The 26,522-nt window shown below is 51.0% G+C and overlaps 11 protein-coding genes across 11 annotated transcripts; 7 read left to right on the forward strand and 4 right to left on the reverse strand.

The window, feature by feature from the left end:
• Positions 1–4,586: 4,586 nt before the first annotated feature.
• Positions 4,587–6,841, forward strand: IAR55_001653 (uncharacterized protein; the record flags this gene model as incomplete). Its single annotated transcript, XM_066944778.1, has 5 exons — positions 4,587–4,829; positions 4,914–5,818; positions 5,866–6,040; positions 6,104–6,349; positions 6,410–6,841. 5 exons carry the CDS (start codon positions 4,587–4,589, stop codon positions 6,839–6,841), a joined length of 2,001 nt encoding a protein of 666 aa, XP_066804701.1.
• Positions 6,842–7,158: 317 nt separating this feature from the next.
• Positions 7,159–8,569, forward strand: IAR55_001654 (uncharacterized protein; the record flags this gene model as incomplete). Its single annotated transcript, XM_066944779.1, has 5 exons — positions 7,159–7,477; positions 7,567–7,743; positions 7,835–8,019; positions 8,084–8,361; positions 8,428–8,569. The coding sequence occupies 5 exons, from the start codon at positions 7,159–7,161 to the stop codon at positions 8,567–8,569; spliced, it is 1,101 nt and encodes a 366-aa protein (XP_066804702.1).
• Positions 8,570–8,700: 131 nt separating this feature from the next.
• Positions 8,701–9,094, reverse strand: IAR55_001655 (mitotic-spindle organizing protein 1; the record flags this gene model as incomplete). Its single annotated transcript, XM_066944780.1, has 4 exons — positions 8,701–8,754; positions 8,820–8,890; positions 8,947–8,979; positions 9,040–9,094. The coding sequence occupies 4 exons, from the start codon at positions 9,092–9,094 to the stop codon at positions 8,701–8,703; spliced, it is 213 nt and encodes a 70-aa protein (XP_066804703.1).
• Positions 9,095–9,386: 292 nt separating this feature from the next.
• On the forward strand, positions 9,387–11,714 carry IAR55_001656 (uncharacterized protein; the record flags this gene model as incomplete). The annotated part of the gene is made up of 5 exons (XM_066944781.1): positions 9,387–9,843; positions 9,901–9,974; positions 10,027–10,138; positions 10,201–10,628; positions 10,683–11,714. 5 exons carry the CDS (start codon positions 9,387–9,389, stop codon positions 11,712–11,714), a joined length of 2,103 nt encoding a protein of 700 aa, XP_066804704.1.
• Positions 11,715–11,747: 33 nt separating this feature from the next.
• Positions 11,748–12,795, reverse strand: IAR55_001657 (uncharacterized protein; the record flags this gene model as incomplete). Its single annotated transcript, XM_066944782.1, has 7 exons — positions 11,748–11,789; positions 11,850–11,937; positions 11,997–12,126; positions 12,227–12,357; positions 12,459–12,547; positions 12,624–12,693; positions 12,758–12,795. The coding sequence occupies 7 exons, from the start codon at positions 12,793–12,795 to the stop codon at positions 11,748–11,750; spliced, it is 588 nt and encodes a 195-aa protein (XP_066804705.1).
• Positions 12,796–13,056: 261 nt separating this feature from the next.
• On the forward strand, positions 13,057–14,386 carry IAR55_001658 (uncharacterized protein; the record flags this gene model as incomplete). The annotated part of the gene is made up of 7 exons (XM_066944783.1): positions 13,057–13,250; positions 13,335–13,515; positions 13,576–13,647; positions 13,705–13,779; positions 13,839–13,916; positions 13,971–14,101; positions 14,155–14,386. The coding sequence occupies 7 exons, from the start codon at positions 13,057–13,059 to the stop codon at positions 14,384–14,386; spliced, it is 963 nt and encodes a 320-aa protein (XP_066804706.1).
• Positions 14,387–14,552: 166 nt separating this feature from the next.
• Positions 14,553–15,814, reverse strand: IAR55_001659 (uncharacterized protein; the record flags this gene model as incomplete). Its single annotated transcript, XM_066944784.1, has 8 exons — positions 14,553–14,573; positions 14,633–14,687; positions 14,756–14,817; positions 14,880–15,048; positions 15,107–15,144; positions 15,213–15,232; positions 15,299–15,460; positions 15,541–15,814. The coding sequence occupies 8 exons, from the start codon at positions 15,812–15,814 to the stop codon at positions 14,553–14,555; spliced, it is 801 nt and encodes a 266-aa protein (XP_066804707.1).
• A 439-nt stretch (positions 15,815–16,253) lies between these two features.
• IAR55_001660 (uncharacterized protein) lies at positions 16,254–19,088 on the forward strand (the record flags this gene model as incomplete). The annotated part of the gene is made up of 13 exons (XM_066944785.1): positions 16,254–16,295; positions 16,378–16,461; positions 16,536–16,561; positions 16,627–17,178; positions 17,260–17,473; positions 17,526–17,590; positions 17,643–17,813; positions 17,872–17,959; positions 18,007–18,063; positions 18,116–18,179; positions 18,228–18,293; positions 18,346–18,553; positions 18,623–19,088. 13 exons carry the CDS (start codon positions 16,254–16,256, stop codon positions 19,086–19,088), a joined length of 2,103 nt encoding a protein of 700 aa, XP_066804708.1.
• A 345-nt stretch (positions 19,089–19,433) lies between these two features.
• On the forward strand, positions 19,434–20,700 carry IAR55_001661 (uncharacterized protein; the record flags this gene model as incomplete). Its single annotated transcript, XM_066944786.1, has 6 exons — positions 19,434–19,472; positions 19,568–19,849; positions 19,943–20,037; positions 20,167–20,331; positions 20,410–20,443; positions 20,518–20,700. The coding sequence occupies 6 exons, from the start codon at positions 19,434–19,436 to the stop codon at positions 20,698–20,700; spliced, it is 798 nt and encodes a 265-aa protein (XP_066804709.1).
• Positions 20,701–20,835: 135 nt separating this feature from the next.
• IAR55_001662 (uncharacterized protein) lies at positions 20,836–23,194 on the reverse strand (the record flags this gene model as incomplete). Its single annotated transcript, XM_066944787.1, has 11 exons — positions 20,836–20,896; positions 20,947–21,029; positions 21,085–21,586; positions 21,652–21,717; positions 21,776–21,949; positions 22,008–22,150; positions 22,213–22,531; positions 22,595–22,624; positions 22,673–22,797; positions 22,854–22,893; positions 22,956–23,194. 11 exons carry the CDS (start codon positions 23,192–23,194, stop codon positions 20,836–20,838), a joined length of 1,782 nt encoding a protein of 593 aa, XP_066804710.1.
• A 989-nt stretch (positions 23,195–24,183) lies between these two features.
• On the forward strand, positions 24,184–26,398 carry IAR55_001663 (uncharacterized protein; the record flags this gene model as incomplete). Its single annotated transcript, XM_066944788.1, has 9 exons — positions 24,184–24,331; positions 24,391–24,504; positions 24,568–24,696; positions 24,810–25,075; positions 25,137–25,477; positions 25,544–25,802; positions 25,867–26,035; positions 26,108–26,279; positions 26,347–26,398. 9 exons carry the CDS (start codon positions 24,184–24,186, stop codon positions 26,396–26,398), a joined length of 1,650 nt encoding a protein of 549 aa, XP_066804711.1.
• Positions 26,399–26,522: the final 124 nt, after the last annotated feature.

Consider the following 26,522-nt stretch of genomic DNA (forward strand, 5'->3'; position numbering starts at 1 on the left):
ATCCAAACCAAAGCCAGAAGCATATCTCGACAATCCATCTTCCCATGAAAACCCAAGGTTGAAAACATGACAGACACCGGCCCGGACGATATGCGGACAGGAACTGATTGATCGCTCACCTGGTGACTACTGTGAGACCTGTTGTCCTACTATTCCATTGGTCGGCGTGGTTGTCAAATTAAGAGACGAAGGTTGCCAGTTTGATATGCTTGCGCTATATTGGACGTTGGGTGATGATGTGCGAAGAGGGCGACGGTCTTGGTTTTGATGATGTGTTGTGGTTTGATGATGATACTTCTCCCTGTAATACTGCTTGTCTAATGCTTGAGGAGACGGTGATGTGATGGTGGAGTGATACCGATTCGAATGTGGTGTGTTTTGTTTGTCAAAGCTTTCTCAATGATAGAAAGGGGCATACCGTTCTTTCAGTCGATCCATGACCCACGCTTTATAAATGACTATCGAGTAGTATGGTTTTTCCTCTCGATCCAACCGAGTTCGGTAAAGGCGTCCGACCCGTTTCTTCGGGTTGACTATGCATTTTTCGTCAGAGGGGTTAGGTCGGCCTTTCCCCCCTCCCTCCCTCTCAGCCCGCTTACTACTGACTATGATTACTCGACTGTTCATTCCCCACTTTAATTCCCGGATGATTTCTGCCTGGCACCAACCCTTTAGATCGAGCGAGTCGTCACATCGGTTTTCCTATCTCCTTGACGGATAATAGCGACGGGTCCATTTCCCTAATGAGGAGTGTTTAAGACCCTACGAATGCCGGACCTACCGGACTTATTTAATTTTCTCCTTCTCTTTGTTTCCTTTTGGTGTGGTGATACGCACGCCTGTCGCACTCTCCGGTCAATCTCCCCCGCCAACCAACCATATTTGAGACCCAAACAACGTCACCGCATTCGGGAACGTATTTTCCCTTGTTTTTTCCATGCGGAGAAAAGGGAGCTTTCGACGTGGATTTCGCTCTTCGGAGAAAAGCTGGGTCTCACCGCTTACGGTATCTCCCAGCAGGTTCATTCCCCTCAAAACTGCGGAGCATGCTCCACCGTTCTATTGTATCTATGTATGCATTCAACGAGTCCCCACTAGGCCAATTTGGTGGAGTTTTGGTCCCACGGAGCGCCTTTGATGCCGTTCGACACGACATGCCAACGAGATGCTGGGGAGCAATAAGGGGGTCATCTGGTCACGCACGCAGGGCAGGGTATCTGGATGGGGATCAGAGTCAATCGTGTAAGCAAAAGCAATAATAGAGTGGCATAGCATCACACAAGCCTTCCTTTGTTTGCCACATTGGCAGATCCCCTATATTCTGCAGGCTTCGCTTGGATCTCTCCTGCACCTATTTGTCATGAGCGACTGGGTATTTACATAAGCCAAGCGAGTTTGCCTACGAGTCCACCGCTTTCTGATACGGCCGCGTACTCTTCGGGAGCAAACGACGCAGTTCTGCTTCCCGAATATCCATCGATCGCTTTTGCTGCAGAATCGTTCCCACGCTCTGACGGTCGTACACAAGGATCGCAAAGAAAGAGAGAGAGGGAGAGAGAGAGAGACGTCATGAAACACGGTCATTGTGATTGGAACAACGACGTGAGACATGTATTCATCCGGAACGTCCGTCTTCCGCTTTTCCGCGCGCCGGTCTTTTTGGCCGAGTAGTAGACTACGAATAACAACAATATAATGACGAACAAAAGGCTGGTAACTGCAGCGCAACTGCATCACGGTCTCGGTGACTTGCTTGTTGTGATGCATCGGGTCATACATGGTGTTCTTGGTTTACGCTTTTCTCACCCGACGAGATCGATGTACCGATTGCTCCCAGCGTTCCCATCGGATCGCTCAAGACGGCTTAGATCTCCGGGATCGGTGGAGTGGCGTTCATTCTATTTATGTTACTTTCTCATGGAACGCAATAACAGCTATCGGAAATATCTTCAATGAAGGCCGAAACAGCGTGTTGCATTGGTCGAAGCGTGCATGCCCGGTTGTGGCCATCCATGCGAATGCAGAAAAAGTCTTTCGTCAACAATCTGACGCCTCGTACATGCTTTTCCCATGCAAAAAGCTTCTTGTTCGTCGTGTGAACTGTTTGACGTCTAGCATACACCGGAACAACCAAGAAACTAGCTGAATCGTACCATTCCCCACCGTGGTTGTCTGGTCGGTGACCATGTTGCCCATGTCACTTGATCCCACAATTCCCCCAAATCATCAAAGGTTTGGTCCCGGCCCGGAGACGATCTGAAGTTTGACCGTATGTGGCGAATATGCGGGAAGTCCGTCCCATATGGAGATCATTACGACATCAGAGATCGACGGTTTATTGAGGGTGTGTGTGCGGTATGGGTCACATCACATCTGGAATGATCTGGACCTCCTGAACGCAGCATCAATCGCATCGCATCGGTGGGTGAGCCGCAATCTACCGTATCTACCGCAATCGTACCACCGAGAGAGAGAGAGATCTGCTTTCATCTCCTTTTTCCGAAGTTATATCGTTAACGAATTCTGCCGCGTCTCGAGGGAACCTCCGTGAGCCAAAACCGCTTTACGTATCGCTCAACCTTGTTCGCTGCCGCAACAATAATATTCTATGGCACTCGGTGGAGATTTCACATACAGGAGGATGCACAATGACTCTTGTATCTCTCTCTATGCACTCACTTCGTTGTGAGTGACGATTTGCTACCTCTGCGCGTACGGTTCCGAAGGCGAAGATAGTAGTAGCCAAAAGCAATTTATGAACTTTCTTACGGGTGAAGTATATCGTTTGGCGCTTCCGGATGAGTATTGATTCGAGGGTCACTTTGAAGTACGACTTTGAACTCTGGGAACCAATTCCAGACCACTCGGATAAGTTATGGGTTTTGTATACAAGCTTCTTCTTAGTGGACATTGACTGATGGGATTGTGACACAAAGCCTCCGTCTGTGGCTCCGAAGAAAGCGTGGGAATCATCAAACTGAACATCTGAACTAACGATCGTTTCGCTAAAGCGTTACGTTCAGCAGCAACTGTGTCAGGAAAAGCAAACTATCAACATCGTCGGAAGCGACGGTGCATACAGTTCTATGACGTCTCCTGCCGCGTCGATCACCGCTTTCGTCTCGGCTAGTCGCCAGAAGCGAGGAAGCGAGAAGCAAAATGTCGTTGACACAAGTCAATCGTCATTTGTTTCCAACCTTATATCTATGATTCCCACGATAGCAAACATACCGTAGAGTGACGCGGAATCCTAATGATCTCGAATACAGATTCCAGTCAACATATACTCATCTTTGAGACCTTGTAGTGTATACTTTGTTGAGAAAGAACGAGTATACGCCGGCCTGTCGTCATACCGGTGGCAACCAACCGGCAAGCAACACAGAGACCGTAAGATGTCCAGTCCCATCGACCCGTTCAAGCGAATAAGTAGGAATCTCATGTCGACAAGGGGTGCGGCTTGGATCAACGTGTGTAGATAAATGAAATATGTCCCCGCGTCGAGTGATTTGGAGGTATGTATGACTATGCGCTTCAAGTCAGCGACCACACGGGACTGTTTAGCAGCATTCGTCGTGCACACGGCACACACGACTCATCCCAGTCACCGGGAATCCATACCAATAGATTCACACTGGTCTGCGTGCCTCGCTGGACCGATTTGTTGGTTGTGTCCTTGCTTGACAGTCGTACACTCGCGTCCTCATTCCAATTCGCCCAGTGATGCTAACAGCGTCACTCGGGGTGGCGTACGACGAGATCCTCAGGCACAGGACAGCTGATTCCAACAAAGAGCATCGCACCAATTCGATGCCTTCCACCAGACAGTACATACCTGATGGAGGGCCTGAGCGAAGTCGTGTATATTGGCTTGCGCTACTGGAAACAATGGGATGCGAAGCAATAGGTGTCGATAACAATTGCGACAGTACAGTAAATTGTGCGTGTCCCATCGACGTCGACGGGTCTATCCTTGGCGCTGGGATCACTGAAAAAACCTGCCGATACACGGGTAATTACACTACCTCTACATGTCATCGACATTAGAACGTTGTCTTGGCCTGCCGATCACATATACATTGCGGTTGATGTCTAGATCAGGTGAAAAAAAGCAGACTATACGTGGGTTTAGGTAAGGTATACATATGTGGGTAGACGCGTCAGTGCCACTTTGATGGTGAAACTTTTGCCACATATCGGGCGTATACATATAATCCCGCTTCTTGTCGTTGTCGCCTTCAGAGGATAGGATGTAGAAGATTGCCATTTTTATATCACTTCGTTCTTGTCTTCTTTCCACATTCCTTCTCTATCACAGTTAATCACGAAACGACGCTGCTTCTGTGCACCGATCAGCGAGCACTGACACTGAGAGGAAGGGGAGCGACTGCGTAACCGACTTCATCTATCCGTTTGTCGTGGAAAGACGCTTCTCCCTCAATACCTTTGTAATAGCTCAGATCTGTGACGAGATACAAACATTGGGTGGCGCGTTGTGACGATCTGACTGTGTTGACCCACTAAGTCTGCAAACTCCACTCCCCCCCTGTCCGATCTTGCCTGGCCAGATCAGGTCATTATACACTATGGCATACCCCTACCCACCTTACCAGCATGCTTCAGCTCCCGCTCCTTACTATCCTCCTGTCCCAGCCCAACCCCCCCTTGACCCTTTCCGAGCATATTATGCAGACCGATTGAGACAACTTACCTTCAACTCTCGTCCTTTGATCCAAGACCTGTCGATGACAGCCATGGCACAGCGTGATCAGAATAATTGGAGCGGTATGGGGGTAGTCGTGGAAGAGATCGAAGCGGCTGTCTTGACGGTAGGTCGCTTTTCGAAATGTCCCGCACAAAGGAAGGGTTCAGAATAGCTACTCACAGATGTGTTCCACTAACACTCGTCATAGGCTCCTCCGACGCAGAAACTACCTCTGCTGTATCTCATCGATTCCATCTCGAAGAATATCGGCCCGCCATATACCACTCATCTACTACCGCCGATCATACCTCGATTGTATCTGAAAACATACAGAGAGGTGGACGGGGTGACCAAAGCCAAGATGGAAGAGATGGTTGGGTTGTGGCGGACAAGTGGACCCGGCGGTGTGGATCTGTATGGGCCTGCGGTCAGAGAACAGATCGAGCGAGATATCTTTGGATCCATGGGATACCAACGGCAACCACGACAAGCAGCCCCGCCGACTCGTCAGCAAGTTTTAGCGATGCTACACTCCACGCTGGAAGCTAAACACCGCGAATCTGCAGCTCGACCTCTGGATCCGAAACTGAGTCAACAGGTGAATGCGTTGGTGGGAATAGGAGAGTTGCTTAATACGACGAATGTATCGCCTCAGGATTTGAGTCAGATAATGGACCAGCTCAGAGCGATGTCAGCCCCTGCTTTACCGCCAGTCTTCAGCCCTCTACCGCCTGCGACACCCACATGGGGTGGTCCTGCACCAGTTGCAACTAACCTCCCACCATTCCCGCCATCCGTACAAAGCAACTCAGGGTTTCTAGCGTCTCGCCCTCCCTTCGCTCCTGCCGTTCCGCCTTCATCCGGGACGCCCATTCCAGGCCGCAGGACTCCCATTCCTGCATCAAACCCTGCTCCGATCGTGGCTGCACCGATGCCAGGTTTACCTGTAGACGTCGCCAAGATTCTGCAGAGTCTCAACAAGTCAGGTCTAGGTAGTCAGCCTCAAACGCCTGAGCCTGAACCGGCTGCCATTGAACCAAAGGCTGGTCTCGACGCGTATGAAGACATGATCATCAATATGGGCATCAGTCGGCAATCCGTTGACCTGAACGCGTAAGTCCGACCTTATGGTTCTTCATTGTGTGCTAAATGATTTGCAGTGTTCGAGTCCTTTCTTTTGATCACCTCCCTCATCGATGCAAGCAATGTGGGATGCGCTTTCCAGCTGCCGATGCTAAGTTCGATGCGCACATGGACTGGCATTTCAGGCGAAATCGAAAAGAACGAGAAACCGCTGGTAGAGGAGCTCATCGAAGATGGCTCCCTCGTGCAGAAGTGAGCAAAGCCATAGGCAAACACGAACACGTAGCGAGAAGCATTACTGACTTCGGCGTCTAGGAATGGATCAAGGACGTTGTCGAAGCCGGTCCATCTACGCTTTCTCTACCCGGACGACAGCAAGGCACTACCAGTCAAGTATCGGCGGAGCGAATAGCACAGCTTCGGCAGAAGTGGGTCAAAGTCCCTCAAGACACCAAGAAGGCTGCATCAGTATGTCCGGTCTGTAAGGAGGCTTTCAAAGCGGAGTGGTCAGAAGATGAAGAGGAGTGGATCTGGAAGAATGCTCTTAACATAAATGGAACAGTGAGTGACATTGGCAAGTGTATAATACGTCGTTCAGCACTGATCTGAGTATCTTGACAGATATACCATGCCACGTGTCGAGCCGAACAGACGTCGGCGATGAGGAGACTGAAAGGAACGGATGGAAGTAGGAGAAGTGCAAGTGGAAGTCCGAGACTTACGCCTCAGCCAGAGGTCACGGCGGCAGCGGCGGCTCAGAAGAGAAAGGTGGAAGAAGGTGAAGATGTCAAGCAAGCGGAAGCTGAGGTGAAGAGGGTCAAAGTGGAGGAAATGCACGAGGGCACCAGTGAAGATTCACGACTGACTGGTGCGGATGGAACAGATGGGAATGCAGTCAATGGAGGGCAAGCTGATGTGAAGCCAAAAGACGAGACCGGGATTGTCGTGAAATCTGAGAATGACCAAGGGAGTGATGTTCACGGCCCAGTTGATATCAACCAGATTGAGCAAGATACAGATGAGGAGCTGTATCCGGACGCTGAAGCCGTCTAGTTGCCAGGAGAGCTGAATTTGTGGTAGGACTTTGTCAGCATCAGCATCAGTAGGCATGTTTCAGTCGCATGCATATGTCATGGTCAAAAATCAAAAGTGATTGGAATCCGCCACTCTGATGGGGGGGTTGCGCCGATGTCCGATTACACGTTCACTCGCTTCATCTAACGTTACCTCTCTTTCTAACCATTTCATCTGATCTTCCTTGATTTGCATCTTGAACATCTCGCTGGATCCTCACTTCCAGCCCGATCAAGTCAGAGCTTTGTCAACGTCCACTGCCTGCATAGACCTGCCGGCCGGAACATACGAATATCATGCTTCTTCCATCCCTCTCCCTCTTGCTCCTCCCTCTAACTCTCGCTCAATCCGCCGCCCAACAACCGCTTCAGGTCTATCTCTACCCGACACCGACTTCCCCGTCGATCCACAACCATGCACATGGCTCATCACCCACTCTGTCAGTAGATCAGGCGAAGGCTGTCCTCGCTCATCACTTAAGAGAAGGACTGGCGGATTTCGAAGAGATCCCTCAGGATGAAGGGATGTGGTCGCATCTGCTTGGAATGTGGAATGGAGAACAAGGGGAGGGTAGACCCAGAGTCGTCGTGGTGGATGGAGGTGTGGATGCTCAAGGTAAATTATACACTACAACTTGCAGCTCTCCCTTTCGTTGACGGGAGTTGAAGGGATGGTAGTAATGCTGACAATGTTCAATCCCATAGATGTTCTTCCTACGTCTCTCCCCAAGCAACCTGCCTTCTACCTTGAAGACAACACTGCCACCCACTATCTGCTCGAACCATATCTCCACGAGGCCAAGAACCTCCTCTCCCACATCCTCGATGCAATCCCGGCGTTAACCAAATCGATCAAGGATGTTTTCGACATGGCTGGAACCAGTGAGTTGTCTGGTGGCCGCTCAACCTGAGAGAGGATTTTCATCCTCCTTGAACAAGAGAACATCGCTGATGCGACCGGTAATGTCTGTAGAAGCCGCCGCAGTTCTTTCTCACGAGCTTTCTTGCCTTGCCGCTCTTGCCGATTCGATCCCATGGCTGGACCACTCGGGTCAATATCCTTGGGAGGCCATCACGATCTCTGGTCTGAAGGATGTCCCTCGTGGCGACGAAGTCTGGGAGTCTGGTAGACAAGGTGTTAAAGCTGGTCTTCAAGCGGTAAGTGTGGTTTGACCTACCTCCATGCTGCGTTCGAACAAGGTGCTAACAACACGCAATATAGATGACCACCCCGAACTCCCCTCCTCTCCTGCTCATCGTCCGTCCTTCTCCTTCCCGATCACTCGTCTCCCGGACTGCACCCATCACCCTCATGGCCAAGTCGAATGTCACACTCGCCGAGGCTTGTTACACTTCCAACGAGACTTGTTCCGACGCTACGGCTTGTAACGGACGGGGTGTTTGCTCTCTCAGGGGAAAGAACTCGGATGGCGAGTGTTGGGGATGCAAATGCAGGAGCGGATACGCTGGCGTCGAATGTCAGAAAGACGACTATTCTACGTGAGTTTGCGCACGTTCCACTCGGCTGTAGCGATGGATAGAGCTGACAGAAGCACCAATGTGTAGCCCATTCATCATCCTCGTCTTCTCGACTGTGCTCTTGGTCAGTTTGACTGTTGGTAGCATCGCTCTTCTTTCTTCGATTGGAGACACCAAACTGCCATCAACTTTGACACTTGCGATCGGCGGTACGATGAAGCGGGATTGAGGAGACGGAGAAGCGCATGTAGTTGTTGAATGCAGACATGACCTTTTGCCGTACCATACAGAATTACATGTGTAGCAGAGTAGCAGTACAACCCTGGTCGTGCTCCGTCTCGCATGGTTCCGCTCGGCACCTCATTGTTGCACCTTGATTGTATCCTGTTCTCGTCGCAGTGCCTTGATCACAGCCTGACGACCGAGGACATCAAGAATCAGTGCAACGCGACGCGTGAAGAATACGAGAACCAGCTCACGGCGAGTGTATCGGGATTGGCACCTTGTTCTATCATACCGACGCATACCGAGAGCGTATTTTTGTCGAGGCCTGCACGGACATCAGTACGTATAACTGTCTCGGTGTCGTATATGCCTCGTACGCACCGGTTTGGAGCAGCTGGGAAAGGTCGTAGAGTGCTAAGTGAGATACATCAGTTCACTGTCCAGTGAGGAGTAGGAGTCGTGACTACCACGCACAATCTATAGTGTCACGAGCATTCTGCAATATCGCCTCATCCTGTGCTGATGACATGGCGACTGACCTATGGGGTCGTGGAAGAGGAGCAAATTCACCAGATGACAAACGGCAACAGATGAACGTCTGGAGCAGTCAGTCAGTGTGGCCAGTTATTTACGCTTTTCATCAGCCCTCCACCTGAAGTGTCAATCTCGACAAAACGGTTTCGCATCCTTTTTTATAACTCTCTTTTCATCCATTTCATTTCATTTCATCTCATCCCAATCCGTCCTGCGCCTTTCATCCTCTCTCCCTTTCTGTCAAGCTCGATATGCGAGCTGGACAATTATGAGAAAGACGTCGAGACATGAGTGGGCGTAATGCTATCAGAGAATCACCATCACCATCTGTTCCAAGGTCTACATCAATTTTCAAACTTGATCCATTGTCCACGTCCTCGTCCACGTCTGCGACGACGGTCGATACTCATTCCGAAGAGGACGAATCACCGCCTAATTCTCCGACCATCGTCCCTTCTCGAGCGGCTGCGGGCAAAGCAACACCGTCCATACCTATTCCAACCAAATTGTTGGGGTATCTCCCGAGACCCTTCGATGATTATCTCGTCCTGCTCATATCGCTTTTTGCTCAGTCCTTCTTGACGTTGTACGACATGGCACTCGGCTTGAGTAGCTGGTGGAGTGGCAATGCAGCTGCATCCGCCGTACGAGGTGGGGAGAAATTGGAAATGGTGGAGAGGAGAGATGGGAAGGTGGTAAAGAGACGTAGAAGAAAGGTTGATTCACCCAGGAGCAATGGGACAGGTGAGCGGGGATTATGATAGAAGGGAATCAAGATCACCCCGCTGAAACACAGAGCAGTCATTGTCAATGGCTATTTCCCAGGGATGGTCAATCTCAGCGGAACGCTTTGCTATATGAACTCGGTTCTTCAGGTGAGCTGCACACCCCGTGTTGAGATAACCCAAGCTAACCAACAGGCGGCAGGCTTTCGCATCAATGTCGTCACTTGTCGAGCACTTGGAGAAGATCGTTCTGCTAGCCTTGGAAGTTGACATGCCGACTCTGGTCACAGATGCGTTGCTGGAAGTGATACACGGTGAGTGGCCAACGTCAGTCAAACTCCGAGAATGCTATGTGCTTAGATGCAACAATACCAAGAACTGAACACATCTCATCAACGACCCCCACCCGCGCTGCGGCCAAATAACCTCCTTTACGCGTTACAACCGCTCCCCGCGATCCGACGTCTTTTGTCCACACGAGAACAGCAGGACGCCCATGAGCTGTTCGTCATACTGGCCGAAGCCGTATCTGATGAAGCTGTCAAAGTCGCAGCGGAGGTGGCTAAGCTGAGAGGCTTCGCCGACGTTCTTTCCTTGCAAGGGTATGTGAACAACAGGAATGGCAACGGCAACGTATCTGGACGAGCCGACAAGGAAGGGGCGAAGAAGAGAGACAAGATCAGAGGTGTGGCTCAGCCTTGGGAAGGACTGATGGCAAGACGGAGAGTTTGTCAAAAGTGCGGATGGAGCGAGGCGATCAGACTGGATACGCTTGGAGGTATGGAACTTCCTGTTCCACTTCATGTGAGTCGTCTCCCCACTTGACGCTGGCGCAGATTGACATTGAGCGCCTCGTAGGGCGACGCCACGCTTGATGCTTGTATCGCAGAGTATCTCGCTCCTGAACTTCTCTCTGACGTGACCTGCGAATTCTGTTCGGTCCGACTCACACTCGAACATTACAAGACCGATGTAGAACGCTTGTCTGCGCCAGCCAGCTCGTCTTCTCGCAAACCGAAATTCAACGGCACACCGCTTGCGGCCTCCGGCTCGTACTCAGCACTTGAAGGTCTCCCAACCGAATTGCCAAATGACATCAGCCAAATGACGAACAGTCGAAAGAAACGAGCTCGAGATGCCCGTCGGGTCGAAAACCGACTACAGGAGATGCTGGAATCAAATACTATCACGGGATTCGGTGATATCACAATACATCCTTTACCTAATTCTTCCTCCACAGCTCCAATACCGATCAAGTGGCAGACATCACGCACGAGCTCTGTACGACAGGGGATAATCACTCGACCACCACAGAGCTTGCGGCTTCACTTCATCCGGTCGGAATTTACGCCATACGGCGCGGTGTTGAAGAAGACGGCGAGGGTGGCTTTTCCAATGATCATGGATCTGACTCGATTCGTAGCCGACGGAGTGTGGGAAGAGCGGAGCGACGTCAGAGGAATGGTGGCGAATGTGGCGACAAACAATATAACATCGAAACCGTCCAAGCGAATCTTGTACCGACTGGAAAGTGCTATCTTGCATTATGGCTACACCCATTCTTCCGGTCATTTCATCTGTATACGGCGGAAGCCTACCCCTGCGGCTCACAGCAACACGCGATATAGGCCGAAACGGGTCAACAGGTCATGCCCGGATGAATGTGGTTGTGAATCTTGCGCCTACTTTGGACCGGTGAGACAGGATTTGGAAAATGTGCCCGGGAAAGGGTGGTTGAGAGTGAGCGACGCGGATGTGGAGGAAGTGGGCGAAGAAGCATTGTACGAGGCGAGAGGCGCGGTCTTCATGCTCTTTTACGACAGGGTGGGATATTATGTGGATAAAGGGGAGAAGGTTGAGGGGAACGAAACTCATGCCGAGGGAGATTGACAATAATGCATATGCATCTAGTGTATCGATTAGCTATCCTAAAGACTGTGCTCTTACAGCAGACCACTCGGGAGGCTAGAGAAGGGGGTGAGCGACACATCGTTAAGCCATGGCAAGAATGAAAGCAGGACATACATCTGATCGAGTCTCAAAGTGAAGCCAATCACCAGAGCCCGTCGGCAAGATACCCATTGAGGAGCATTTGTACAAGCCAAGTGCGAGACTGGCAAAGGAGAAGTTCGTTAGCCCTACGGCGCGACACACGCAAGAGCAGTGACTTACACTAGACCTTGACATGCTACATATGCGATCATAGGTAAAGCAAGTGGTGCGTATGATGGTTCGGGGATAACGGGTTCTTCGCCCTTACGAGCTGGAGGTGGTGGCGGAGTAATTCGTAATGATTCGAAAGCTATTGTAAGACACTAGTGATCAGCAAATCGTTCCAGTACATATTGTTTAACGCTCCCGGTCCGAGCCTGTTGGACATGGTCCTGCATGACGAGACTTACCTCTGAAGATGTTGAATACGGCAGAAATGGGACCGGTGAGAAGCATGAAGATCATCCCTAATGAGAAGATCTGGATCCCCGAGCCGGAAAAGTACAGCATGATACCTTGCATCGGGAGAGATTTCGCCGGTCTGCCAATACAAGCCATCAGCGAATGGATCGGTCACTCGACGACGGACAAGGCTGCAGACAGGAAGAAGAGGGAGAGAGAGAGAGCACAAGATGTACTCACGCCAAGGCTAGATCCCATGCTCGTTTGAATTTCAGTTCAGTGGATTTACGTTCTTGAGCAGCGACTTTAGCAGGATCAGGTTGGTTTGCCTGGAGGTATCAGAACATGTCAGTGTGTCTCGCAAATGGTGTGCGTATCTGTATGTGGTCAGCTACTACGACTTGCCTTGGACGAGGAGAGTTGCTTTGCGGATGTAGGAGGGAGATATCCAGGTGGATTGGGGATGGAGGAGTTTCTGATGAGAGGTGTTTCGCTGTCAGTAAGTCACCAAGATGTCCTGGTGAGGACAGGTCGCTCACCTGTTCTGCGACACGGTGAAATCTAATCTGAATCTCATGGTGATGATGCTGGGGTGTGATCGATTAGCGGCCGACCGTCTACACGGGAAAGGCATGGATTGTGGGACTTGATGTTGATAGTCGACAACAAAGACGGAGTCGACCATTATCAGCCTCATCGAGAGAGACGATATCGCCCCATGGGGTGAAACTGATATTCGACGCGTAACTGACACAGAGGTAGTACCCAGGTATGTGTGATTGTTGCTAGTTGCTTCTTCAGTCATCAACACCTTCCTCCAGACACTCACCCTTGCAAGATGCACGCATTGGCACCGTTCCTCCTCCTACCGGCTCTCTTCGTCAACGCCCAAGAGCTATCGTGCTCTCCAGAGGCGTCTGACTCGTGTCAGGTCCCTCATCCAGGAGGACTGTTCGTCTTTCGTCAGAGGTTCGAGCCTGACGTGGGGAGTGATCACGGTAGTTGGGGTATTGACGGATTGGACGTTTTGACGTGAGCATCCTACCTCTCGACACATACAGCTGTTGTCATGTCTCCATTTGCGAGCGAAGCTAATCAGACACACATGTCATCCAGATGCGATACGCAATTACCCCAAAATACAACAGCGTACGCTGCCACTTACACCCACGAGGAGATCGGATCGTTCTGTCACAAATCTCCATTGTTCGGGGGAGAGAGCGGATTCAACCAAGCGGAGAAAGATTGGGCTCAATCAGAAGTGGGGGAAGGGTTTGAGGAAGTTTGGGAAAGAGCTGTGAGCCCTTTTTTTGGGACTGGCTATCCTGGGTACACATCGGGCTGACTCGGGACGCAGTGGAACACAGCTGGAAGGTTTATCTCTACTTTCGATCCGAAATGCTCAGAGAGACCAGTCGTCGGTCAGGGTGTGAGTGAGGCATGCGGGAACATCGTGCTCGTGTCTAGCTGACTGGTTCGTGGACAGGTCTCAGAATTCTTCATAACCCTTCGAAAGCTGCATCAGACATTCACTACAGCCCAGCTGCTTGCCGAGGCCGATGTAAGTGACCATCGGGTCGCCGCAGGGAAGAAGGCCCTTGTTTCTGATGCTTATGACAGATCACACCATCCGATGACACCACTTATTCCTTGAGCGAGCTTTCCAACGCATTAGCCACTGGCGAATACAGACCGATCGTGCGTTTCTCTGTTCACTATCGAGGATATGGCCGAGGCTGAGATCCATTATAGGTCACATGCGACAACAGCACTCTCTCCTCTGTCCTTTGGCCCTTGTATATCAGAGGGGCCTTCCACGCTGGTACCTTTGAGGCCTCCACTACTTATCGACACCCATCGAACTGCCCCTCGGAAGGTATTCTGTGAGTGTTGCTTTTTGCAAGTACAATGAATTTTTCAACTAACGCCACCATAGATATCCCCCTTCGACGACCATCCCCAAACCCACACAAGCGGCGGAATGGGATATACTCCGACGGCCACCACCCCGACCCATCACGTTGACTCATGATGAGTCTCGGATGTACTACAGGTCCAAGGAAGAAGATCCGAAGATGAAACTTGGACTCTTCAAGGATTATGACGAAGGAAAGGACGAGATGAAAGAGGAAAGAGCGACGAAGCAGTTCCATAGGGATGAGCTGTGATCGAAATAGATCTTATTGTATGACTAGAAGTAGAGAAGTAGGCTGACAATATGGTAGATAATGCAAGTCACGGTCAACAGGACGACGTGCGTTCAAAGTACAAGTGCATCAACTGCGAAAATGACCTGTTGCAACGGCAAACTCCCACCACATGATCTAGGATCACTTATGACAGCCAGTCGCCGCCCTACATGTGCCTATCAGCAAAGCGCACAATTGGACCGGGACCACACCAGAGATACTCACAGTGACTTGCATCGCCTGACCAGAAACAAAGCTGGCATCCTTTGACGCCAAGAAACTGTATCGTGCGCATTTCGTCAACATCTCGGTATTTCCAGCTAGGGCGACTTTTGCAGTCACACTCACGCGACCATACCAGCTATGTCTTCCGGGGTGGCATTCCGTCCCAGTGGGTTGACATCTCGTCTCTACAAGTCTCATCAGCCATGGACTACCATATACCTTCGCTGCAAGAAAAGTGACCACTGACTTTCTGTGTATAAGTGCCTGCCTCGATACCTTGCATCGAAGTGATCTCCGCATCGATGTTCTTCCACATATCCGTCTCTACCACCGTCGGGCAGTATACGTTGGCTGTGATACCGTATTTTCCAAATTCTAGTGCGGCGCCTTGATTGAGTGCTCTCACGGCGAATTTCCTATTTCAAGATTGAGAAAACACCCAATTGATCTGAGGACAGAGATATGGTGACTCACGATGCGCAGTAGCCAGATACGTTGGGACCAGTCCGAAGCTGAATGGAATGCCAGGAGTCTCCTTGAGTCTCCGCTGCGACGTGAACATATGCGGAGATCAACCTACACCAGAAGTAGAGCAAGCCGCTGTGAACAAGGCCTCAGCTTACGCCACACCACCACGCGGCAATCCAGGCTATAGGCTGTACATACCGATCAATCTGCCTCCTGATCCTTGCTTGATCATCTGCTTGGCGGCTGCTTGATAGCACAAAAACACTCCTCTGACATTCACGCTGAAGATCTTGTCCAGTAGTTCAGGCTTCATCTCCAGGAAGGGACAGACAGGAGCGATGCCCGCATTGGCAACCATGACTGACCGAGTGAGTCATATCCACTCTCAGCGATGTTTCTACGGACAACGGATCATTCAGCTCCTACCAGATCAGGCTCACCATCCAGACGTCCAAGCTCTTCTACCGTCTTGGAAACAAGCGCATACACTTCGGCTTCCACTGTGACGTCGGTAGGTATAGTCACCGATCTCCCGCCGATCTTCTTGATGTCGCGACTGACTTCCTGTAGCTTGTCTGAAGAAGTTGACAAGTCGGCAAGCGCTACCTCGAACCCTTCGGTGGCCAATCGGAGAGAGATGGCTCGACCTATACCTTGAGCCGCTCCTGTCACTATGGCCACTCGACGAGTGGGAGTCTGATCGGAGAGAGTCATCGTTGAAAGAATGTGTGCAGCGTCAGAACCGTTGTACAGTCAGTGAAAACCGCTGTGGAAGACATTGGCAGGGATAAAAAGTGTCTCTGCAGGATTGTCCGACTTGGCTTTACTGCATCTCCAGGGCTGGCCGGTCGATGGCATCACTCGATAAGCTCACATTTGTGCATGTACACAGGTCTTGTAAGCGCGACAAGGCCGATCGATGACTGAGATGCCACATGGATCCCGTTGTAGATTCCGACAGTCATCAGAGACGGACTTGTCCGACTTGTCCCATTTCTCACTCGACTTGAATTCACACGCACGGACACACAGATAGATACAAACACATAAACACACACGCATACATACACACCGACTCGGACTCGGACTTTTACTCTTCGACCGTCTCCTGCATCTGACCACCGGCCATCGTATCATCAGGACAGCCCGACAGATGCCTGCCCTGACCGCTTGTCTGGCCTGCAGGGCATTGAAGGTGAGTCACTGGCCGCATCACCTCCTCGGTTTAAGTAAGGAATGGAATCACTCTGAACGCCGGGGGATTGATCTCCTCGCAGGCAAAATGTCGAAGGGCAGATACGGGCGAGACCTGTTTACGATGCGGCAGATTGGGGATACCTTGCGAGAGTATTCCAAGGAGGGTGCGTACTGTCGTCTCACGTGTGAATGCATGCGTGAGGTCTCGAGCAACCCGGCTGATCCATGAACGTTCCAGCTGGGACGAAGATTGGGTTCAAAGAAGTGAGCAATGCGACAACCGATCAGGCGATCTATCTGGAGACGCATAGCTGACTGACTTGTGGCAGTCGTGTCAAGAGAAATTCGTCTCTCACATCAGCGCTCGCCCCTCCTCCGGTGCCAGAGCGTGCATCCTCAGCCTCGACCTCACCGACCAACGCTCGTTTGCACCTCTCGACGAATCACCGTTCACACGATGCACCACCCCATATCTCTGTCACCGACAGCGGCTCAACCCCTACGTCCTACCCCGCCCCATCATTCAGTAATATGCTCAATGTCCTCGCCAAAGTCGCCAACGACATGCCGCCGAACCCTCTGTCCTCCAGTCCGACTCGCAGTCCCGATGACTCTTCGCACCCATTCGACCGACGAAAGTTCCTCGAGATGTATCGTCAGGCATCGCGGACACTGGACCCAGATCCGTACATGGGACTGGTCGTGCTGGAGCAAGGGTTAGATCAGCTCTTCGAAGAAGATCAAGGCAAAACGGTGATTCTGCCGGGAGAGGAGATAGTCTACTGCAGAATCGATCAGCCGAGGAGAGACGTTGAGCCAGAGTACGACCTCTTGAACGTCAACCTGTTATCGGAGGCAGAAGTGGAGGATCTCCTTGATGTGTAAGTCCAGCGGCAGATCAGTTGTTCAGACCCATGATTCCTGTTCCTTCTGTCTGAATGACCATCTCTGCCCAAACATAGATACTGGACACGGTGCAATCCTATCATCCGAATCCTCGATCCATCGATCCATACCCTTCACTATTTCCGGTCCATCTCCTGTACACTATTCGCTGCCGTCTTGCAGGTTGCTGCACAGTGTCTCCCGGTCTCCCGCCATTCGAGCTCTCTGGTCTCGCGTCTGGATGGACATATAGACATGCTGTTTGCGGAGGTGACAAAGCGCGGCCTGCAGGTGAGAATCAGACTCATACAAGCAGAACTGCAGCTTATTATCGGTAACACAGTCACTCGAAATATGTCAGGCACTGCTCATACATTCAACCTATATGCGTGCGGCCAAGCAGCATCAGTGAGCTGTTCGTGTGTTCGATGCAGTGAATTCGACTGACATTGCTTCACAGAACATGGCAATACGTCGCTCAAGCCATCGCTATGGCACTGGAACTTCGGTTAGAAGTCAACTCCAATCCTCCATGGCACATGAATGATCCTGCACATGCTCATATACCGCTCGAACGCAAGAGACGGAATATACAGCGATGTTGCTTATGTCTCAATGAATGGGATAAGAGGTATGTAAGATCTTGCACAGAACTTGAGGCAGCGCTGATCAGGACGAGACTCATGCAGACTCGCTTTCATCCGAGGTCGTCCGCCGATCTTGCCCGACAATGTGATAACATCCGCACGAGCGCTGAGATTGTGGTATACGGACCCTGTAAGTTACCCCTCAATATCGTAAGAAGTCATGCTTATACTCAATAGAATGCCCTGGTATGCGACGTGATGACTTGCGCGACGGTCGATTTCCGCGATACTTTAGTGAGCGGAAAGCATTGTCTGTACGAGGAAGAAGCTGAGTGCTCCAACCCAGTCAAATGTCCAGAGATCCATCCAGGAGAGAATGGTTGAGACTCCACCGGTTCAATTTGATGACCGTACGTGTCGTATACTGTCGGTCAATCGAGCTGATGAGGGGCATATAGATTTGAACGTGATAGACGGCTCACTTGAAGCATGGCGATCCGAGTGGTCGGATAAGCTGAGCCCAAGTAGGTGCTTGTATTACCTGAGCGTAACGCAGCTAAACTACCTGTCACTCAGCTGATCAAATACGACTGGAGCACGATCGAAGAGCGGGACGGTTTGTTCTTTTGATGATCCCATACGAACATCGACTCGGCACCGAAGGGATGCGAGGTCTGGCAAGGGACGAATGTTTGGTGGCAGCTCTGGATGTGTGCAAAAACGCGATACCCATCTTAGGTGGAGTCCGTCCAGGAATGGGTATGCAGGACGTCACTGCTGCGCGGTGAGTGTCCTCTCCCCTCAGTGGAAGACTCATCGAGCTCGTGCTGACATGGACTTCGATTTGCCTCAGCCTCTATTTGATAGGCTACACCGCTCTCTGCGCTCTGCGAATCATGGACTCGTCGCCCCGGGACGACGATCGACAAAGTATGGACGTGGACCTTTTCCATCTCAGCATTCTTTCAGCTCTCGCTACGAAACTTTGTCATCTTAACATGCATCCGAACACAGCGCTGATCGCATCGGTCCTTGGGCGGAGATTACTGTATGCCTGTCGCAAAGTTCTCGCTACGACTATGGCCGCTTCAAACGGCCTCCCAGCTGAGGAGCTCTCATCAGAAACGGCAGGCACAGAGGACACTGCGATTGAGCACAACAGGCTGTTCGTGGGGGCCAATGGCGGGATAGAGAGCGGCAGCGGCGGAACAGCGTCTTTGACGCCACAGGATTTGCAATTCAGCTTCGATTTCAGCCATATCGGCGAATTGTTTCCTTTCTTTGATAACGATTTCACGTCGACGTATACTCCCTCATGAGTACAGTAGCAGCTGCTATTATGTGTAGCTTAGATTTGGAGCATCTGATTGGCTCGTCATGCAACCCGTTGTACTCTACGCCAATAATAGCTTATCAACCTGAACGTGAGAAGAAGGCTGAAAGGAACAACTAACGTTAATTTTCCAAGTACACCTGCAGATCTGAACTCCGGTCTTCACAGGGGTGTGTATCTAGTAGCCGTCGATGTGATATGTACGATCTCCCTTTAGCCGAGGTCATCGCTAGCAATCATGGTCGAGTGTGCATGGACACTCAAATTGACAAGGCAGGTTCTTGGCCCCGAGCAAGACGTACTGTAGTAAAGCTGTATAGAAAGGCTCAAAATGAAAGGTGTGGCCCTCATCACAGGCGCTGCTTCAGGTGTGAGTTTGTCATGTTCGTCATTCCAAGTTCGACCTAGCTTGCCGATCAATGTCACTTGTCACGGCAACACTGACGTAGGTATCTCATCTTGCAGATAGGAGCAGCAACGGCCAAAGCTTTCATCGAGAAAGGGATCGCCTCCCTCATCCTCGTCGACGTTCGACAAGAACCCTTATCCCAATTCCGAGCAGACCTCCTCTCAGCATACGCGTCCATACCACTGGACATCCTGACGATACAGTGCGATGTAACGGATGAGACGGGTGTGAAGGAGATGGTCAAGGCTGGTGTGGAAAGGTTTGGAAGGATAGACTATGCGGTGAACTCGGCGGGGATCACGAACAAGTCGAAAGTGGGAGAATACAAGACGGAAGATGTGAGTGTGAATCCCTTAGAGTGGTCCGGACTGGGACGAGGCCTCTTTATAGTTACCAGGACAAGATCGTATGGCTGACAACGGGGCGAACAGTGGGATAGAGTCGTCAACGTCAATCAGAGAGGAGTTTTCTTCTGTATGAGAGAACAGCTAGCCCAGATGGAGAAACAGGATTATACACCCATCGAGTGAGTCGACTGGCACTTGAGGGCTTCTTTTCGCTCAGATACCCCAAAAGGAGAATGGTCGGCCTCGTTCGAAACTAAGGTGTCAGCCTGCGTGGTTTCTGAGCTAAGCCGAGCTGACACTCGAATCAGCTCGAAGGATCCTCGAAGAGCTCAAAGAGGCTCCATCGTCAATGTCTGCAGTATCAACTCGTTCGTGGCCGCTAGACGGAATGCGGCATATGTCACTTCGAAACATGCCATCGTGGGCTTGACCAAGACGTGTGCATTGGACTATGCAGCGTCGGGTATACGATGGTGAGCTGGAGTTGGACCTGGACCTGGACCCGAACGAATCTGAGCTTAGTCGCTGATCCTCATCGGTATGTCCTGCAGTAATGGCATCGCACCGGGATACGTAGAAACACCGGTTCGTGACCCCCTTCCCAATACCGATCATACCCAGTACCCAGGAACCTGAGTAGTAATGACGGGATATTTTAGATCACCTTGGCTCCCGAAAACGTCGAAGTGCTCCACAGATCTACACTGCCAGACAAGACACCGCAGGGCAGACCAGCTGTACCTGAAGAGATCGCCGATGTCATCGTGTTTCTATCAGGTGAAGGTGCCTCTTATGTTAACGGAGCGATATGGGAAGTTGATGGCGGTTTCCTGTGTCTGTAACGTAGAAGGATGCATCGTTTGCAGCTGTCGTTCTCACATCGCTATCTCGAATGGATGCATGTGATGTATAGAGCCGGGCTTCTAGAGGTCTACGAAGCAGAGGCGCATCCACAGGTCTGATCTTCAACAGTAGGACTAGAATTCGTGCAGCTGCAGCCCGTCGGCATACCGCAAGTACCAGGTATCATTTCGACCCCTATCATCAAGTCAGCATATAACACAGGGCCCGCTCAAGACACCACTCACTCCACTTCGCGAAGGGTGTATCCGTTGCCCCAGTATGCATATCGGTTCTTGTTCCAATATGTGTACTTGAAATCCTCGTATCGCTGCGCAGAAGCGTCAGACGGTCTACTCCCACGCGATGAAGACCTTTTGACTCACCGGATCCATCAGAAGGGAGAAGAAATGTAATCTTCCTCCTGGATGGAGTGCAATGACCGGTCCCTTACTCGATCCATTTTTGAACCAAGAGCTACAGCTGTCCGTCCAGACAGTCAATTTCAATTGTTCCTCCATATGTTCTGCCAGCTCGTCCACTGCCTTTTCGTCAATTTCGAACGTCTTGATGGTCTCCCTCTGGAACCTATGTATGAACTTGATGATGTAGTCCGAGATCCTTTCTATCGACACGATGATGGAGCCTTGAGCAGAAGGAGCACCCGGACCGAGTACGGTGATGTAGTTGGGGAAGTTGGCGGCGAACATGGACAGATACGCTCGTGGTGTTTGGGACCATTGTTTTTGGAGATTGATACCTTCTCGACCTATCACAGGGAAACGAGGTCTGAAGGACACGTCGAACCCGGTCGCACAGATGATGACGTCGAACTCTTTCCTTTCGCCAGCTGATGTTGTCAAACCTGTCTCATCGACATGATCGACACTGACGATGAACAAGGGGATGTTAGTGAGGTCGAAGGGAAGACAAAATGAATCAAGGTCACTTACCCAGAAAAGACCGCTTCGACATTTGGCCGTGTCAACGCTTCTAAGAAACCAGGACCGGGGGTGGGCCTACGGTTCTGTCAGCTCTGGCTCTGCTCCACCGTGCCTATGCATAGCATCCACTCACCGTCTACAGCCAACACCGAAATCGGGATGCAGCTTTCCATAGTATTCGGGTCGACTCTTCAATCCGTCTTTCATATGTTTACTCCAGGCTTCGAATAAGGTCTTCTGATCGGCGCTCCCTCGAGTGATATAGGCGAACCTCTTATTGGCGAGCGATTCCAGATCCCGACAGTATCTACGATCGACTTTCTCAGATATGGTCGCGGGGGCGAAGCGGTGACCAGTCGACTCACTCTAGATGCTCTTCGGGATGCTGTCTGTACCTCTCTACTTGGTCCGGGGTGAGGATCTCACCCTCTCTTGGTGGGGCTACCCATGTCGGACTTCGTATGAAGATGGAACATGACTCAACGATGGGCTGTATCTGCGGTAAGACCTATGTCAAACCGTCAGCAGTCGTGCATCATCCTCGTCAGCACAACAGACGATTGAACACACTTGGATTGCACTACTCCCAATGCCTATCAACGCCACTTTCTTCCCTCTCAGATCCAAGTCACTTGGCCAAGCAGCAGTATGCACCACTTTCCCCTTAAAATCGTGTAATCCTGGTATATCCGGCCACTTCCAGTTGTTTAACAGTCCACAAGCGTTGATGAACACGTCGCAAGTATCGGTGAGCTCTTCGTCTGGTCTGTCGTTGGGACGGATGGTAACGTGCCATTTGGCCTGTTCGGTATCCCATGTCGCGCCAGTCACGGTGTGATTGAGCTTGAAGTATTTCGCCAGGCCAAAATGATCAACTACATCCTGAAGACTGCGTGATTGTCAACTTCGTAAGATTACTCCGGCCCAATATATGCTTATGCTTGAGACTCACTAGTCTTCAATCTCGGCACCAGGTGAAAATCTGCAAGAGAACATTAGCGGGTCCCTGGGATTCAGCAGCACCACTCACACTTGTGACCAGTCGGGCTTGAGACGATAGGTGAAGGCATATCCGTGCGAATTGGTGTCGCAGGCGACGCCTGGATACGTGTTCTCTAACCATGTTCCTCCCACTGCCGAATTCTTCTCGTATGCCTGTATCGAAGGTTAGATCTTTGGACCATATGCTGTCTCCGAGACCAAAGACTTACCACATATTCTACATCTTTCAAGTGGGATTGTACTTTGTATCTACAAGGCGTACAATCAGTCTCATTGACATTGACTTCGAACAGGAGAGAGCAAGGCCTCACGCCATATTGATGCCACTTGCTCCTGCTCCAACGCAGATCACTCGAAGCTTACGTCTCATCCCCAAAGGCTGGTTGAGGACCTTGTAAGACCCATCTGCGTTTCGTTCAGAGAACGGATCTTCGACAGTCGGGTTGAATCGAGGTTTGCTAGACTGTTCGGCGACCTTTGTTTTGATTGGAGCTTGTGGTGTGACCAGCTCATCTTCGATATCGAGCGACTGTATGGCTACGGGACTCATCGTGTGACCACTTGCAAGCTACTTTTGAGCTGTTTGATTGACCTGAATCGATGGCTACAGGACGCAATGGATTGGTGAGCTGCTCGATATTCTGGCTGGTGATTCTGTAATATGTGATGGACCAGCTTATCGTTCTTCTTCGGCGGTACGTAGTATTCATCGCGGTATGCATCGAAGTCTGACGGTGTCTACTCTGAAATGACAGAAATCCGACGGGCCGTGATAGACAACGTACCTCAATCCCGTTGCCGTCCTGTCATTCCGCGCAGATGAGAAATGAACACGAATGCATCAGGGTTCCACACATCAGTAATGACTTGTAGTTATAAGCTCGAAAGGCTGATTGTAGGCCATTTCGACCGGTCTGGACGATATCAACTGTGACAGTCCGTTGTCTCTCTGTCCGGTGCAAGCAGACCCACAATGATGACGCGTTGTTCGATCGAGGGACGAGGCAGGAGCGCTCCCCGACCTGCTTACAGCCGCTCCTGCCTGTAAGAATGGAGCAGATCCGATTCAGCGGAGGAAAGAAAGCCGCTCCTAGCTTGGAACGCTTTCGCGATCATCGGATGTTTCGGACAACTGCGACGCGCTAATCTATCGGGTGCGACATCTCGCAAAGGTCGTAGCGCTATCTTCATCCTCCCTCTCCCTCTCCTTCTCCTCCTCCCCCCCCTCTCTCTCGCTCTCTTCATTCTCGTCAACGTTCCTGGTGGGTCTACCGCTCTGACTAACTGCTCTTCGGGTATACAGGAACGGCGTTCAGAACGGAATGAAGGAAGATAAGGCTCTATGAGGGCAATTGGACTGCGTTATGCATTGCTAGACTCCTATTCTCAGATCTCGTTCTCGAACATGTATACATCTGTTCGTTCTAGATTCCCACATAAAAGACCCATCGGATCAGATACCACTACAAGTTCCCTTTTAACACTTGTATCGTACTTAACAACTCAGCAGGTGCAGCCGCGCATTTCATATTTCGTGACATGGACAAGCAATCGTCGCTCGAAGACGTCAAGGGTGCCGACGTCTACCCCGAGCCTCAAATAGAGGTGGTGGATGCAGACCCAGAATACACTGGTCCCATAGTGGGGACTCATAGAGGTCTGAAGCTTCGGCATATCCAGCTGATCGGTGAGTCTATCCCGTCATCTGTGCAGAACCGATATTGAGACCGACGCAATGCTTGTCAGGTATCGGATCTACAATTGGCACGGGACTATTCCTCGGTTGTGGACGGTCTCTTATCTCGGCTGGACCACTAGGGTCTCTGCTCGCATACATGGCATACTGCTGTATCTGTTTCGGTAGGTCTGATCGAGGCCACCAATCTCCGAAGGGTACCGCCAAGCTGATTGAGAACGTCATAGGTATCTGTCTTGGAGCTGGAGAGATGGGAGCCTTCAAGCCCGTCGCTGGTGGTTTCATCACTTGGGCACATGACTATGTCGACGAGGCAGCTGGTTTCGCTGTCGGGTGGAACTACTTCTATGCAGCCAGTACGTTCGCTTTCACACGCGGTTATCTGTGACGGAGAGTGTCTACTCTACCGAAAAACTGTACCGGAAAACTACACAGAACCAAGTCTGACATTAGCTCGTCCCCCTCGCAGCTATGTTCGGGTGCGCGGATATCGTAGGCGTTGCTGGACTCTTCGGCTACTGGTGGCCTGATATCACTCCAGCTGCGTGGATCAGCATGTCCATCGGGGTGATATTCATCCTCAACGTCTTCTCGGTCAAGTTTTACGGGGAATCAGAGTTCTATTTTGCGGGAATGAAAGTGCTCCTCATCCTCGCTATCATCTTGATGACGTTTGTGGTCATGCTAGGCGGTAATCCCGCACACGACAGGATCGGCTTCCGATACTGGAAAGAGGTGAGCTTAACATTCAAGCGGCTACAGAGTTTTTCATCTGACAGTTGGTTTGGGCCCACAGCCTGGACCCTGGGCCTCGTACTACACAACCGGACCCTTGGGTCGTTTCCTCGGTTTCTGGAACGTGTTCAAGATCGCCGCTTATTCGGTCGGTGGTCCCGAGTTCGTCTCGATGTGTGCCGGTGAAGCTGTCCGACCACGAAAAACCATCCCAAAGGCTGTCAAGGGTGTTCTCTTCCGACTCACCGTCTTCTTTTTCCTTGGTATCCTCGCTTGTGGTATCTTGGTTCCCTACGATGACGAATACCTCAAGCAGCAACTTGCGACAGGCGTTGGTGCCAATGCCTCGGCCTATGTGGTTGGTATGAAGCGGGTCGGTATCAAATATATGCCCGACATCTTGTGAGTTGTCCTCCCCCGCTCCCCCCCCCATGCGTATCCGGGACTAAGATCTTGGTGACCCCGCAGCAATGCCATCGTCATCACCTCTGCGTTATCGTGCGCCAACGGCTTCGCTTTCGTAGCAAGTCGTGTAGTCCACTCTTTGGCCCTCAAACGTCAAGCACCAGCTTTCTTCGCCCGTACTACCAAGCATGGAGTGCCAGCATACGCCCTCATCCTCGTCCTTGCCGTCTACTGTCTTTGCTACATGCAAGTCTCGAACAACGCGGCTACAGTCTTTGGATGGTTGATCAACTTGTCAAGTGTTGCCCAGCTTCTGAATTACGTGAGTTGAGGTCGTTCGTCTCGCTATGAGAGCAGGAATATCACCTAACGAAAACGACTTCAAGGTCGCCATGGCAATCACCACTCTACGATTCCGAGCTGGTCTCAAAGCCCAAGGCATGTCACGAAACGTCCTGCCTTGGTCGACGAAATATACCGTCACATACACCTGGATCTGTCTTTTCTGGCTGGTCATCATCGTCTTGACTCAAGGATGGGTTGTCTTCGTACACGGTCAGTCTCTATACTAGTCACTTGACCTGCCCTCATACCGAATCAATGCTGATCCCAGCATGACATTGACAGGTGGATGGGATGTCCAGACGTTCCTCACATGTTACTTTGGTCTCGCGTTTGTGGTCGTCACCTACTTCGGCTGGAAGTTGTGGCACAAGACCAGCATCGTTCGTACTTCCGAGATGGACTTTACATCGTTTGTCCCGGAATACGACCTCCTTGATGAGCAGTTCCGAGAGATGTGAGTCCTGCTTGTCTTATGCCGTTTGCTGGGACTTCAGGCTGATCAACGAATGATTGATTTCCAGGGAACAACCACCGAAAACTGCTCTGGGCAGATGGCTGAAGAGGTACTTTTAGGGCGATATAGATCCAAGTAGAATAGATAGTTTGTACGGTCGAGATGATCTGGCCGAAAAGTGTTTCATTTTCGGATTGAATCGTGAATCGATGTCCTTTTGAATTTTTGGTAGGAAGTTCGAGT

The sequence above is a fragment of the Kwoniella newhampshirensis genome, chromosome 3, assembly GCF_039105145.1.
Source record: "Kwoniella newhampshirensis strain CBS 13917 chromosome 3, whole genome shotgun sequence".
NCBI lineage: Eukaryota > Fungi > Basidiomycota > Tremellomycetes > Tremellales > Cryptococcaceae > Kwoniella > Kwoniella newhampshirensis.